We start from the raw sequence: 15,756 nt of genomic DNA on the forward strand, positions 1-15,756 counted from the left end.
TCTTGTGGCAGCAGTGAAGTATTGCGCAAAAAACAAGCAGCAGTGTTTTGATGAAAGATTATTCTGCTCAGCTCAGTCTTGTGTAGAGTGTTATGTAAGATATCCAATAAAACGCTCTTGCCCTGCTTATTATATAATTACATATCAATAAACATTCTCATTTCAAATCAGATGCGTGTCTAAGAAATTATGTGACACAAAACTAAGCCGTGTACTAAAACTTTTGCCTGCTTGAAACCTTGTATATCTAGTTATGTCCCATGCCTAAATGATAATTTTTGTTATCCCTTTAAAGGTCCAATGTGTAATTTTTTGGAGGATCTATTGACAGAAATACGAAATAATATAAATAACTATGTTTACTGTATACTGTGATAGGCTATATGAGACCAGTTCTTTTATTGCTCTTACGCTTTTTGTTGTTCCAATTGTTTCCCTCATCTGTAAGGTGCTTTGGATAAAAGCGTCTGCTAAATGTAAAGGTTTTCAGAGGTGTATAAAGACCTTGCATTATGAATGTTTTTATTACCTTAGAATGAGTTATTTCTATCTACATACACCACGGGACAATTGTTATTTCTACGGTAGCCCTAAATGGACAAACTGCTCTACAGAGCGCGTTTCATAAATGCATGATTTCCATCAGCAAAGCGAAAACGTGACATCTCAGTTCAGTGTCAGCCTCCAAAGTGCTTCGAGCCATTGGTTGCAATTCCCAGCCTCACCACTAGACCACCACACCACATTTCAGTAACTGAGCAAAAACCCAAAACATTACTGATTGTAGATTTATTAATTAGAAACTTTGAAAAAACATAGAAAATATTTACAAGACAAACACCACGTATAAATTGAAACAGTGCAATAAACATCTGCCAATATGCAACTGTTATCAAGTTAAGAAAAAGTCAAGTGGCAAATTCTAGTCAATAGTTTCTTTAAAAAAATTATAAAACAGGCCATGTCCATAAGACAGTGCCTAAACCTGACAGATCAGATTCTACTAAAAATTGTTCTTTTTTGAAAATATGAAACCAACCGCTATTATAACTTTGACTTTTGAGTATCGTGCATACAGAAACGCTTGTGAACAACAACTGAACATGGAGAACATTTAAGAGCTCAAAAGTCCTCATCGGAGTCTGAACTCATTGTGTAGGTCACAGGTTTGGTGGTACGTGCAGCTCGGCTCCGTGGAGCAGCAGATGATGTCACAACCTTCTCGTCCAGTTGAAAGCCGTCATCATCCTCCCAGCTCTTTACTTTCTAAAACAAGGAAATAAGTCGCATGAAGCTTCTCTCCAAAACCTCTATAGCCATGGGACAATGATCAATGACATTTTTTGGTTTTAGTACATTGTTCATGTATAAGTAAGTACCCTATTGATGTTTATTGAAAAATCACAAAATTTAAATCAAGAACGCGTTAGACTACCTTTCCAGCAGTGCTCTTGCCCTTGAGGCGGGCCATGAGATTGCCGCTGTCCGAGTCGCTATCTGATTGGTCGCTGCTCAGAGCGGTCTTCCTCTTCTGAGCAGGTTTCTTCTGAACGACAGCAGTGGGGACACTGTCCGAGTCACTGGAGGTTATTTTTAAAGCCGTAGGCTTCCGTACGGCTTTTGCTTTTTTGGGACTCGCCTTGGAAAGAGGATCCAGGATCGAGGGCTGTTTGGAGTCTAGAAGAATGAAACCACAAATCATTTAGAGAAGAACTGCTGTTCTGGACATCAGTATATAAACATGTCATTATGAACTTCCTACACATATGAGAAAGTTCTATTACCTGCTGCTTTCTTCTTCGGAGCAGCACTTGTCTTCTTTGCGGCAGGTTTCTTGGTGGCTCCTGCTGCTTTCTTCACCTTCTTCTCTACGGCCCTCGGTGGAGGTTTAGTGACCGGCTCGTCGCTGACATCAGATTGAGCTGGTTGAACAGGCAAAGATAAGTTAAACAGCAGAACAAAAACATGCCAGGACAACATTTTATAGATAAAGAAATCATTATAGAGTAGAGAGATGTGCGGCTTACAGCTGGCTTTGCTGAGAGGTTCTGGTTTCTCCGTCTTTGGCTTGCTGGTCTTTACTGATGGTTTTTTCCTGAAAAAGGTATAAGAGTTCCTCAAAAGCCACACAAGCGAGAATTAAAGGAAGTCTCAATTAAAGAACAATTTTTTGTTTATACATTATATTTAGCAGAATGGTCACAGTTTACTTTGTCAATGTATGTTGATTTTGTTTATTTATTCTTAAACAGGAGCAAATGGGTTTGGAAGAGCAAGAGAGAGTAAAAGATCGTTTTGAGGAGGTTGAGGTGGTCTTACGTGGGTGGGCGTGGAGGAGAGTCCATGTCACTGTCCGCTTGAGCGCTGGGCTCTGGATTGAAGGAGTCATCATCATCATCATCATCCTCAATGACAGGCTTCTGTTTACTGCTCTTCATCCGGTCATCAAACTCATCCTCACTGCTCGACAGACTGTACTTCTTTTCAGCCGCAACTGCAAGATTAGCGTTTTACCAGAAAACGTTTAACTATATAAAATAACATCATTCGACTCGGAGTTGTTTAGGATTTGCACAACGCATATGGAATGTAAACTACAGAAAAAGCCTTTGGCGTGCTTAACAGGAGACAGCTGATATTGGGTTTAGAGTTTTTCCTTCAGTTAGTATGTTAAGTACAATAATGTACATTATTGCTAACCTTTTCATGCATTTCACAGAGAAACATAATATTAGTAACTGCGTCTAGAGATTACAGATTTTCCATTACATTTTTTAACAAAGTTACAGATTGCAGTTTTAATTGATGCCAAATCAAAACTGTAAGCTTAGTATAAGGATTTTTAATGTACAATTTTGCTGGAAATGTCTTTGACATCATTTGACTAACTAAACATAAGAACAAAGTAACCTGCAATTTTATCTTTGAAACAGGGATTGCGATAGAGAGGCAAATATTACAGATTACAGCTTTAAAGTGAAATTTAGATTTTTTTCAAAAAGTTTTCAAAAACAACTTTAAAACTATAGCTTGTATAAAATAACGTTAAACATTTAATCAAAGTAAAAACAACCAGTAAAAACAATCCTACAAGAAAAACCCTTTACTACACCGATGTGTAATGTCTTTAAAGGAACAATATGGGGTTTTTAGGAGGATCTATTGACAGAAATGCAATATAATATACATAACTATTTCTTCAGAGGTGTATAAAGACCTTACGTTATGAACCATTATGTTTGTAATACCTTAGAAAAAGCTGTTTATATCTACATACAGAGCGGCCCTACATACATTGAATTCGCCGCCATGTTTTGTACAGCAGCCCTAAACGGACAAACAACGCGCGTTTCCTCTTCCTCTACAGTTTGGAACGCATGTGACCCGCGGACTAACTGAAAGTTTATTCATCTATTCATTATAATGCCCGCAAAATCTCTTCCCTGCGTCAACATGAGAACGACATCTTTTTGTACTGTGGTGGCCACCGTCGTGTTTGGACTGAGCGTTTCGTGGCAAATCTATAATACAACGCTAGTGGGCGCTGTTAATCAAAAACTGTGCCTTTAAGTGAGACCCGCTCACCTCGAAATAGAGGAATGCACTTGATCTTTAAGAAAAACAATGCAGCTTCATTTTAAGTTTCAAAATGTAATTAAAAATGATTGAAAACAAACATGCGGTCATGGTAAACAAACATGTGAAATTCACAAAATACATGAATATATTAAAACCGACCAAAAGAGCTGGACGTCAGTAAATGCATGTGTATATAAAGATCTTCACCTTTACGTTCTCTCTTCTCTCGAGGAGCCACTTCTTCACTGATGACATCCATGTCAGAGTCCGACCCCACATCATCATCATCTGACCAGGGGTTCTTCGTCTGCATCGGTTTAAAGTTGAGGGTGGTCTGCTTGCCCGACTTTGAGCCTGTGACACACAAGATTAAACATTTAGATCAGAGTTTCACGACATGACCCCTGAGAGTCAAAAAGAAAATAATCTGAACAACATAACTGATACAAAAAAAGCTTTTAACTCCATTAAAAAAAGCTCATCACAATTTTGTCTTTATCTTATATAAAAGCAACAGAATATGATCATCTTGTTCAATCGTTTGATGGCTTTGTCTTCTCCGATTTTCATAATTTCTGCTAAAAATCAAAGTCTAACATTGTGACCTTAAAAGTCTTTATTTACGATTAATGGATTAGAACTTTGACAGCAGTTAAACAACTCTACACCTGCTCATGTGTATGTGATCTTACTCTTGTCTTTCACAGGCTCTTTCTTGATTTTCTTGGCGAGTCTTGCGGTCAGTCCCATCTCGGAGCCATCAGCTGCTGCGTCTGCCTCCTCATCAAACTCCATCTTCATCACCACATCCCCCTTCTGAAAATACCCCACCACAAACCTTCAGGACAATGAACTGCATCAGTGTAAACAAAGAAATCATTTCAATCTCAGGCGAAACAAAGTGTGACAACCGACCCCAGACTGATGAATTATTGAAAATGACACACACCTTCGCAGCTTTCCCTCGCTTGGCTCCCTCTTTCTTCACCGCTTGGTCCTTCATGGTGCTGGTGATACGGGGGATGACGCGGCGGCCTTGTGGGGTGGGCATCGTCTCGTTCTTCATCTTCACCACCTTTGATTTGCCTACCTTCCCCTTCACCTGAGTTACCGTGTTCTGAGACTCCATCTCCTTGTGTTCCAAACGCTACACACAAAACAAAGCAATTCAACGCTCGTTTCTGAGCGCCAAACAACACGTGCACCAATCGGTTCAGCCAAATCCATGTTTCATGTACCTCCAGCTCCTCAGTGAAGGCTGCCAGATCCACCCTCCAAAGATCAGCAGGCTCCTTTCTCTTCAGCGTATTCAACTCCGTCAGCTGGAGAACAAGAGAGAGAAGCTTCAACGCCGCCGTCATATCAAACACCACCTCTGTGATTCTATCCTGCGATCACACGTTCAAGTTCACCTTATCATCCCTCTGTTTGCACAGCTCGTCTTTCTTCTCTTTGGTCAGGAACCACATGGGCATGCTGAGCAGATAGTTATAATCAGGACCAGACGTGTCCTCTTTCTCCTCATCGTCCTCCCCGGCATCCTCCTCGGCATCCTGATAAACACACAGCAGAACTTGACTCGTGCACATAGATGGACGTTAGGGGTGTGACGAGATCTCATGGCATTCGCGAGATCACAATATCCTCAAGAAATTGGCATGATGGAGTGCTGGGCTCGACCATTTTAGTCGCACATGCTCCCTACATTTAACCTGTGCGACTTCAAAATATATTTGAAGACGACCTGTTTTCATTTCGGTCCAGAACACGCTAATAACTGCACAAAGTATGTGCGTGCTTGTGAGCTACAGCGATTCCCCAGACATTCATAGACAACGTGATTTTCCATCCCGCAGCACTACTTTCCCACCGTTTTTCTATGTAAACACGCGCTAGACAGACCGGTTTCAAAGTTCGCGCGCATCAACAGTGCCTCGCGCATAAGCACCAGTGTGGCGGTTCGTGCCTTGAGTAGTATAGGCTATATTAGGCCTACTTTTAATTTTATTGTAATCGGCAATAATTCATTAACAGACTTCCATACACAGCCACTAGATGGCGCATCTTAATACGTAATCAAAAATGACACCACTCGCTGTAGAAGCAGTCGCTCTGGATTTATAACAAGAGTGTGCGTGACGTAGAGAGCATAGAAAGCATCCTGTTGGCAGGCTGTATGATGACTTCACGCACATCCCCAAACCCCCACCCCCCTCACGAATGAAAATAAATCACATTTTTGCAATTTACGCGGGTGATCCCAGTGGTTAAAAAAAAAGAAAGAAATCCGTATTTATATGGAAAGATCACATCCCTGAAAAACAGATCATCTGTCTCTTGCATATATGTGCAATGTAAGAATAAAACCATTCTTGTGCAATTACTGCCTGCCGTTTGAGTTTGTGACGAAACGTTTTGCAGTGTTTGCATATTGTTTATTACAGCATAATATAATTCCTTAAAATAGAAGTTTAATTTCTTTCATAAAGTACAAGTTGATTTTATAATGCCTAGATATTTTGCATTTTGTGTTTTTAAGGTGAATAAAAGAAAAAAATTCCCTATATTTTTCATCATTGAGGATGTTCGTCTCGTCTCGTCCTCGTGAACCCAGTCTCGTGGGATAATGTCTCGTCACACCCCTAACGGACGTCACTACAGTTGGCAGCAATTTTCCACGCATTTTATTGGCCGAATGCACATGTATGTAGCATACCTTCTCCTGCGCTTGTTTCCAGGCTTTAACAGGGTCCGAGTCGTAGCCCATCTGCTGCAGCATACGGATGAGCTCCTTCTTGGGTTTATTTTCTGAAATGACACAAAGCTTTATTTAAACGCACCAAAAAACAATAGTGGCATAATAATGTGAAATAAAAACCATTGTAATTGTATATGGCCATAAGCCTCACCAATGACCAGCTTTCCCTGAATCTTCTCCAGAATAAATCGGGCCTGGTTGGAGAGTTTAGCGCTCTCGGCTCCCAGCATTCCCAGCAGCCAGTCCTTCCTGAGGACGTAATACTTCATCCTGAGCTCAAAGAAATCCTTCAGGATGTCCTGAACGGACTCGTACTTCTTCAAACTCCCCACGTGATCAAACAACACCTGATGGAGGATGAGGCCGACAGGAACTTAAGGACAATCTACTGTATTTCAATTCAAAACAACTCAGAATGGGTGATGCGTGGCTTTACCATGGAGTTACAGGTGAGAAGATTCTGGAGCTTAAATACTTTGTGCAGTCCGGAGGCTTCAGCCTCTCTCAGCCGCTCCTCAGTCATCTTGATGACGAAACGCACAGTGGTGTCCGTGTGATACTCTTTATAGTCGGTGATCAGAGCGGGAACCTTCTCCGAGCCGTTCAGCATCACCTCCAGCACGTTCTCTTTATAGGTCTAACACAGATTCAAATCACACGGTTACCATCAAATCTATTCAATCTAAATCTGTACTTTAATGACATCACACACACCTGAGTCCAGGTTTTGACAGGCAGCTCGGTAATCTCAATGGTGGTCGAGTCGATGATGGCCACCTCGCCGTTATTCACGTACTGATTCTTCATCAGTTCTTCAATGGTGCCTTTGAAGCCCTTATAACTGGGCAGCTGGATGTACGGAGCATAACACAATATAATTACTAAACGTTTCACTTTAACCCCTGAGCGACAGGAAAGCTGTTTTAGAGCATGGCGCTAGCAACGCCAAGGTCATGGGTTCGTTCCCAGGGATTGCACATACTCGGAAACAAATGTATAATACAACGCAATGTAAGTCGCTTTGGAGAACTTGGCGAAATGCATGAATGAACGTTAATGTAAAACAATGTTTTATAGCTTCTTGCTCCAAACATGACTCACCATGGGAAGAGGCTCTTCTCCGTTGAGCAGGCGGTGGATATTGTTGATGATCTCACGGAGGTCAAAGTTGGGGAGGCGACTCGCCCATCCTGTGCCGATGCCGTCGGCTCCGTTGGCCAGCACCACAGGGACGATGGGAATGTACCACTCAGGCTCCACTCGCAGATTATCGTCGTAGTTATACTTGAGCAGGTTATCATCCACCGAAGGGAACAGCAGGCGAGCCAGTGAACTGAACGATTCATTGGAAAGGTTTTTTAAAGAACAATTTATGCGACGGGTTATACATGCTATGCTAAATCTGTGCCCAAAAACCTACTCATTTCACTGGCCTTCTTATATTTATTTGTGGCCTGTATGCAGCCAAATCACAACCATTGGCTGTGTGGCTGTACCTGAGCATGGTGAAGATGTATCTGGGGCTGGCCGAGTCTTTGCCTCCGTGCAGACGTGTGCCAAACTGACCCAGAGGTTGAAGCAAGTTCAGATTATTACTCCCCACGAAGTTCTGAGCGAGACCTATGATGGTCATCATCAGAGAGGTCTGCGAGAGATAGAAGCACATTTAATATCATAAACACAGATCATAAGGTTACTGAGTGACGTGACACGAGTGAAGCTCACCTCGCCGTGATGGTACGCCGACATCTCAGCAACTGATCCAGCCAACTGGGCCACCTTCACGTCTCTCTTATCGTTCCTCTTAAAACAGCAGAACATGACCTTCCTCTGACCCGGCTTCAGTCCTGACACACACATCATATATTCATTTGTGTGACAGCAGGTCGGCATTAAAGAATATAAAGGCTGCAGAAGCAGGCGGGTAAGGTTTATGATGGAAATGTGTCTCACCATCCACCAGGCACGGGATGGACCTCTCGTTGTCGGAGTTGGAGAACTGCACAAGTTCCTTATTGATGAAATCGTGGTAGGTGAGTGAGGTGGTCTTCTGTCCATACAGATACTCCTGCACATGGGAGAATAAAAGGACGTTTAGAGGCCCACCTCCGTGCCAAAACAACAACGGTTTACATGGACGGTGTAGACACCTCGGGCAGGTTGTGTTCTCTGCGCTGTCGTCTGTTGATCATAAAGCTGGTCAGCCATTCCTTCCTCTCCTCCACCTTCTTCTTACTAAAGGCCTGCAAGCACACAATGTTTTCAAACAGTGTAGCCCTTTTCTGGAAAACGTTCAATGTTTAAACAAAAGCAAATATCACCAGCAAACCATGATGTGCTTACCAGGGTGATAGCTTCATCGTCGGCAGGCCCGGAGTACTTAAAGGGGATGCGATGTCTCGCCATATCCAAAAAATACTCTTTGGCCTCCTTCGATGTGCTGGTGCCCAAACCTGGAGGTGTGCACACATGAAACTACACATGACAACCTTCACCTCCCACAACGTCACACACATCATCAAATCAAACTTACGTTTGTCAGCTGACTACCACAGGTGTTTGAGACAAACCTTTGTAGTATTTGATCTTCCAGGATTTGATGCTACTCTGTTTCTCCTTCCACTCTGTGAACTCCGGGATACTGTAGAAGGAAAGTTCCTGCTTCTTATTGGACGCCTGTGAAGTGACCGTAGACGATAAGACACCTCCACGAGGGTTGTTCTTGGACTTGACAGCGATGATGCTGGCACGTACCTTAATGATGGGGGTGATGAACTCCTCCAGGAAGTTGTGATGCAGCAGGGAGGGCCAGTTATGATGGATGAAGTTGATCAGAAGACCTTTAATGTGAGATCCGTCCTGATCCTGCGTAAGGCACAAACTCTTAGCATTACAACCCTACACCAGTCATCGGAGCTGTGATGGACACACTGTGATGGAGTCTGACCTGATCTGTCATGATCATCAGTTTGCCATAGCGCAAAGTCTTGAGGGACTCCGGATCGCTGTAGTTCTTCCTGTACTGCAGACCGAGGATTTTTATGATGTTGTTGATCTCAGCATTCTCCATAATCTACAACAGAAACAAGAGAGTGAACAACAAGATCTCTAAAATCTAATTGACATGAACCAAAAGCCTTTCCATCCAAACCAATAAAATGCATTAGTTCAGCAAACCTCAGATTTAAGTTTCATTTGACTACACAGACCTGTTTGTGTGACGCCTCCCGCACGTTGAGCATTTTACCCCTCAGAGGAAAGATCCCGTAGCGGTCTCGTCCCACCACACCCAAACCGGACACGGCCAGAGTTTTGGCCGAGTCTCCTTCCGTAAGGATCAGAGTGCAGCTGGAAGAATTCTTCCCACCTGTAACACGACCAAAGTCAAGTAAACATCCGCGGAAAGATTTACGGCAGAATAAACCCTTGATGCTGTTCTTACCAGCGTCGTTGGCATCATCCAGTTTTGGCACGCCCTTAATCTTCGTGTGCTTGACGGCAGAGCACTTCTTATTGAGCTGAGTCTGAGCTTTAAACTTCACCCAGTTCATAATGCTCTCTACAATTCCACAGTTATTTGCCTGCCAAACACAATGAGATTAATGCACATTTCCTAAAAAAAAACATGCTAGGAGTCTCTAATTATATATGGTTTAGACTTTTGCTTTATAAACGGCATCCTTTCCATCCTCAGCAACCGGCGTTTTTTTAACTGTCGCTGAAAGTTGAAAAATGTTAAAGTCCCAGTGAAATGAAATATTATTTTAAAAAATCATGAAAAATTGCAGTGTTTATTGTAAATAGTTCATCAATGTGAGTCATTCTCTTTTTAAAATTCGGGTGCCCTCAAAATCTTTAGTTAAAATCAGAAAATGCACTTCCTTCCTGTGATGACAATCCATCATAAATGATGCATGTTAGACGTCTTGGGCGGAGCGTCAGTTAACTCCTCCCCTTCAACTGTCAGTCTGCTGCCAGTTCCATTTCGAAATGCAACGGCTGTTTTTATACATCCAATCAAATCTCAGAGAAAGACGAAAGCCACACCTACTATTTTTCACATTCAAAGTCCATTTCAAACTGAAGTTAAAAACGATCGCAACCCCTGGTTCACGGGGACTTTAACTTGGAAGTAAAACGATGCACTCAATGTCACTTTTTACTGTTCAATCACAGCAGAGTTTGAACATCAAAAGGATTTGGTGAACATACAACCTTAACTTTGTATTTTCTTCCATAGCGTTTAAAGAAAGTAAGTCACAGAACACCACCAAAATAAATAATTTGTGAATTTGTGACAATATTCTATTGTGGTTAAACTGTCCCTTTACGTTCACATCCGAGTAGAGGCCTGCAGGTACATCCTGATGTGTGATATCTCACCTGTTTAACAAACTTTTCACTCAGGGAGCAGGCGGAGCCGAAGCTCTTCTGCTGTAGGGTCATGTTCTCTTTGGTTTGAGAGTCAAAGCTGGGATTCTCGATCAGACAGTTCACAAACAACCACATGTGATTCTTCACCTGTAAACACGTTAAAAGAGCACTTAATATAGGGTGACCACACGTGGCATTTTCCCCCGCACACATTCTGGTCAGGATTTCAGGTGCGTCCTCCGGAGGCTGCATTCGTCCACCGCATACGTCATCGAGGTTTATCATTTTAGAAAAGCAACCGTTACATTTCAAGGTAAGAATGATTCTTAAAGGAGCCATTCTTTTGCTGTTTTTGAAGCTTTGATCATGTTTTTTGGGTGTTTAACAATGGATGTTCATGTTTCAAGTTTCAAAAAACACTTTATATTTCAAGACTATTGTTCACCGCTGTCCCTCTTCTAACAAAACGACTGGATTTCTTCCGTCTATATAAATATCCTTCCGAAACTCTGATTGGTACAGCTGACCAGGTCTGTCACTTAGTTTTGCCTTTTTATATTGGACCTAAGTTGGATAATAAAACAAGCAGATTGACTAGGAGACATTTGCAAGCAGGACTTCAAAGGACGTCACACACGCACGCGCACACAATATCAGTGTATTACACAGAACAGCTTTCACAGCCGATGTTAAAGTCATGGAAGCTGTTATTTGACCATTGGTCATCTTAGAATGTGTAGCTGAATTGTAGCTGGGGCAGTACTACAGCACGAGCACACAATCATCACATTGATTCACTATAAGTTTGTGTTGTTAACATTATGCATGTACACGCCGATTGCCAACCAAACACAGACATATGACTTAGTTTGACTTACAGCGTGCGGTTCATGTCCGGCATCTTCTAGAGCTGGGACCGCCCCATCTATCAGTTTCAAACTATATCCAAATCCACCGTTTATATAACATTCATCACCCAAATGCTGTGAGCAAACAAACACAGCTCAACTTCAATCAGCCGAGTGAAGCGGCATTGACGGACGTGCTCTTTCTCTCGTTTTTTGACCATGTTAAGCATGAGAAGCCAGCATGTTTAACAGTGTAAAGAAGTCAGAATGCATGAAATAGCATGTTATCTCCGCTTTAAGAGAAATAAATGTTATATTTTCTAATGTTTTTGGTTCTGAAATTTGAGAACTTCGATGACGTATGCGGTGGACAAATGCGGCCTGTGGAGGATGCACACAAAATACTGGCCAGGACGTAACCGGGAAAAACGGCCCTACTTTATAGCCTGCGAAATAAACATCAAGACGAGAGGAAGTTAAGAAATGATTTGCTGATCATAGACGTACCTGGAAAGGTTTGACTGTCACTCCAGCTTTATTCTTTTTCTTCACCACCTCTATTAGCTTGGACACAATCTGGTCTGCAACATAATCTACGTGTCTGCCACCCTGAAACAAACTCACAGTTAAAACGTTTATTGTCAGAAAGATGTCCGAATTAACCAAAATTGTGAAAATGTTTACCTTGGTCGTGGCGATGCTGTTGACAAAACTGACTTGCTGGAATCCTTTATCACTGAGCGTAAGACACACCTCCCAACGCTCATTCGCATTCTCATGTACTATTGTCAGAGCCGAACCCATCTCATCCACCTTATCCTTCAGATACAGATCCACATAGCTGCGGAAACCAGTCACCTGACACATTGAGAAACACCAGTAAACCCATTACAGAACAGCGACATGAAGATGAGATTACTCCATCAGAACACATTCATGAGACGAAGAAAGACCAGTCATCTACTCACCGGCAGCTTTTTCCCATTAAGAAAGACTTTAACGCCCTTGGAGGAGCCAGCGATGTCATACGCGCGCCGGGTCAACAGCGCCACCGTGTCCTTATCTAAAGCCTGCATTTTAAACTTAGCCAGGTCTGGCTGAAACGTGATGCAGGTGTAGTCTTCTCCATTGAAGGGTTTGATCTTACACTCGCCCGCTCGGCCCATGTTATTAAACCACGACTGTCAGAAAAAAGACAAATTTAAATATTAAAGGAATTGTTAACGAAAAATGAAAATGGTCCCATCAGACAATACTAGACTCCTATAAGCACGCAGTAGTTTTACCTGTTTAAAACAGTTTTTAGACTCTCGACAGGCCGTCTCGACGGTGAACTTGGTGCTGAAGATGTTACAAAGCTTCGCACCGTATCCATTACGACCACCTGATAAAGACAAACCCATTAAACATCCCGCATGAGCCAAACCCCCTTGCCTCATCAAACCATCCACTGCCAGCACAGACTCACCGGTGACCTTCTTCTGTTCATCGTCATAGTTACTGGAGGTCAGGAGTTGGCCAAAGATCAGAGCGGGCACATACACCTTTTCCACTTTGTGCTCGACCACAGGAATACCCTTCCCGTTGTTCCACACGCTGATGGTGTTGTTCTCTCTGTGCACGTGAACACACGTTACGACGACATCGACACCGCTGACCAATCAGAGGTGAGCAATACTTACGGGTCGATGTTGACCTTGATGCAGTTCATGGTCTTGTCTCTCTGTTTGTTATCAGCAGCGTTCACTACGAATCAGAGAATAACAGTTAAATTTGATCTCAGGGGAACTAACATGAAACTTTTAGAGTTAAACCAGAGGAAAACTCACCCAGAATCTCATCAAAGATCTTATAGAGTCCTGGCACAAATGTGACGTCTCTGCAGTTCATCCCAACATCATCATCATCAAACACCCACATTTGCTGGAGTGAGAAACAGAACATTTATATTAATGGTTAGTGTTTTAAAGGTGCCGTTTGTAAAAACCGCCGCTAGAGGGCGCACGATCAAAACAACAACAATGGCGTAGCTTGATGACGCTGTGAAGGAGCGTGGAATGATGAGATCTGTTGTCTTCAACTCCACCGCTGATGGCCATCAATCAGACAGGAACGAGAAATCATGTTAGCGGATGATGTAAAGTTTTATAAACGTTGCGTATAATTGTGGTCCATAGATAAGTGACTGCTCGAAACAAGCTAGTGGCTTGCTAGACGCTAGACAGTAGGAAAAATTACTTCATCTTTTTTTGACATTTTGAAGAATGTAAGACAGCAAACAGTTCTGGGGCACTTTTGACTCCCGTTGTATTTTTCCTACTATGGGAGTCAATGGGGGCAAAATCTGTCTGGTTACAAGCATTCTTCCAAATATCTTTCTCTGTGTTCATCAGAACAAAGACATTTAAACACATTGGGAACAACTCGAAGGTGAGTAAATGATGACAGAATTTTCAATTTTGGGTGAAGTATCCCTTTAAAGGTGCAGTTTGTAACAATTTTGCAGTAAAATGTCGAAAAACCACAAGGCTAATGTTATATATTTTGTGATATAAAAAGGTGAGTAAATGACAGAATTTTCATTTTTGGGTGAAGTATCCCTTTAATACAACCTGTGGGGTAGCATCTTCAATTTATCATTGGATGGCACATAAAAATGAAGATTAAGTGTCACACTGGTTTATTTTGTAACACTGGATTGTTACAATTGACGCAAACATTACAAAACAAACATTCTGAACGAGAGATATGCTAATGTATACTTTCATCATAATTTGAAATTAAGTATTGCAAGTGCATAGTATTTACCATGCTCTACTAAAGTCATTGACAGTATTCGCAAACACAAATGTGAAAAGACTCTTTCCAGTTGTATTCATAAGGTTGTATCAGTATTTATTTATAAGAACCATAATTCCCATACATCTTCATGTATAAGCACAGACAGATCTGTACCTGAGTGACCGGCTCCACAGAGCCGATGTAGGTGTCAGGCCGGAGCAGGATGTGCTCCAGCTGGGTCTTCTTCTGGTAGATCCGCTCCACAGACATACGCTTCTCATCCTTCCTTGGTTTACTGAGAGCCTTGTTCTCAAACAAACTCTGTAAGACAAAAAGAAAAGCATTACACAGATCTAAGGGAAAACTAACCCCATTAGATAGTTTATTATCTAATGACATCTTTCGAAATTTTGACCATAGTTTTAACAAAAGCAAAAATAAAACCAGAACTTAAAAGACCAAATAAAATAGTTTGACGGTTTCACCTTTTTATGCTCTATTGACATTTTCTATATAGTGTTGGGACAGGATTACACTTTCAGCTAATAGATTTGAGTTTATTACACAGCAATGAATCATGGTTAGCGACTTGTTACTGGTGACATATGGTATTTGGGTCCTGGTCGGCACCATTTTGGTCAAGTTTCCATGTGTAAATTTATTATTTAGCATTAGCACATAGATATAGGCATGTGTGGTAACTTTGTAGACCGCGGTTTTTAAACGCGGCTTTTTTACTACAACGGTTTGTAACACAGTGTTAGCACAGTTTTGGTGTAACAATAACATAAATAAAATAAAACACACATTTACCTTGAGGGGTGCCTCAGATCCAGCCATTTTAAATGTTTCTCTCTAGCGAAGTAGAAGTAAAGAAACGTTCTGTGACAAAGAAATAAATACAATGCAAACAGATACGCCTTCGCTGCTAAAACCAATAAACCACTTACTGAAAATACCTTAAATTATTACTGAAATATGAACAATCTAACGCAATAACACACGCGACTGTAACAGCGACCCATCTAACCGCTTTTCAAATTTCAAATCACATAGAGACATCCGCCCGCCAACTTCTCCAGCCAATAGCTGTCAGGAGTGGGCCGATCTTTTAAACTGTGGACCAATAGCGTTTACATATTTTGCGCTTTGACCCGCCTACTTTCGGAGATCCAATCAAACATAAGATGACAAAGCGTAAATCCAATCCGAATTTTGTTCCGGTATTTCACGTTCAAATGGACAAAACGTCGATGTCATTTGCAACATAAACAAACGTGTTTGCAATGTTTTCATTATATTTCTATTAATTTTAACAAAGAATTGATTTTACGTTAGATATTAAAATATTAGGAAATGGATTTGCTCCATTAGATGATAATCGCATCAATACGAATAACAATGACATTGAAGATG

At 41.7% G+C, this 15,756-nt stretch overlaps 1 protein-coding gene across 1 annotated transcript; it reads right to left on the reverse strand.

Moving 5' to 3' along the window:
- Positions 1 to 781: 781 nt before the first annotated feature.
- Positions 782 to 15,373, reverse strand: top2a (DNA topoisomerase II alpha). The gene is made up of 35 exons (XM_057358293.1): positions 15,154 to 15,373; positions 14,515 to 14,661; positions 13,389 to 13,482; positions 13,242 to 13,305; positions 13,028 to 13,173; positions 12,846 to 12,943; positions 12,528 to 12,740; positions 12,244 to 12,417; positions 12,067 to 12,168; positions 10,721 to 10,858; positions 9,780 to 9,918; positions 9,547 to 9,704; positions 9,285 to 9,410; positions 9,092 to 9,202; positions 8,908 to 9,013; positions 8,681 to 8,790; positions 8,488 to 8,580; positions 8,291 to 8,405; positions 8,063 to 8,184; positions 7,834 to 7,982; positions 7,439 to 7,670; positions 7,052 to 7,186; positions 6,774 to 6,974; positions 6,489 to 6,684; positions 6,296 to 6,387; positions 4,992 to 5,132; positions 4,818 to 4,901; positions 4,529 to 4,726; positions 4,272 to 4,395; positions 3,787 to 3,933; positions 2,320 to 2,494; positions 2,028 to 2,095; positions 1,785 to 1,922; positions 1,436 to 1,677; positions 782 to 1,266 (listed from the first exon to the last, which is right to left on the reverse strand). The coding sequence occupies exons 1-35, from the start codon at positions 15,178 to 15,180 to the stop codon at positions 1,123 to 1,125; spliced, it is 4,749 nt and encodes a 1,582-aa protein (XP_057214276.1). The 5' UTR covers positions 15,181 to 15,373; the 3' UTR covers positions 782 to 1,122.
- Positions 15,374 to 15,756: the final 383 nt, after the last annotated feature.

Source organism: Triplophysa rosa, linkage group LG18 (assembly GCF_024868665.1).
Source record: "Triplophysa rosa linkage group LG18, Trosa_1v2, whole genome shotgun sequence".
In the NCBI taxonomy this organism is placed as follows: domain Eukaryota; kingdom Metazoa; phylum Chordata; class Actinopteri; order Cypriniformes; family Nemacheilidae; genus Triplophysa; species Triplophysa rosa.

Coding starts and splice junctions, on each gene's coding strand:
- top2a (XM_057358293.1), bottom strand. CDS start 15,180: ATGGCTGGATCTGAGGCACCCCTCAAG. Junction 13,306..13,388: donor GATCTTTGATGAGATTCTGG/GTGAGTTTTCCT, acceptor TCTGATTCGTAG/TGAACGCTGCTGATAACAAA. Junction 13,174..13,241: donor ATCAAGGTCAACATCGACCC/GTAAGTATTGCT, acceptor TCACGTGCACAG/AGAGAACAACACCATCAGCG.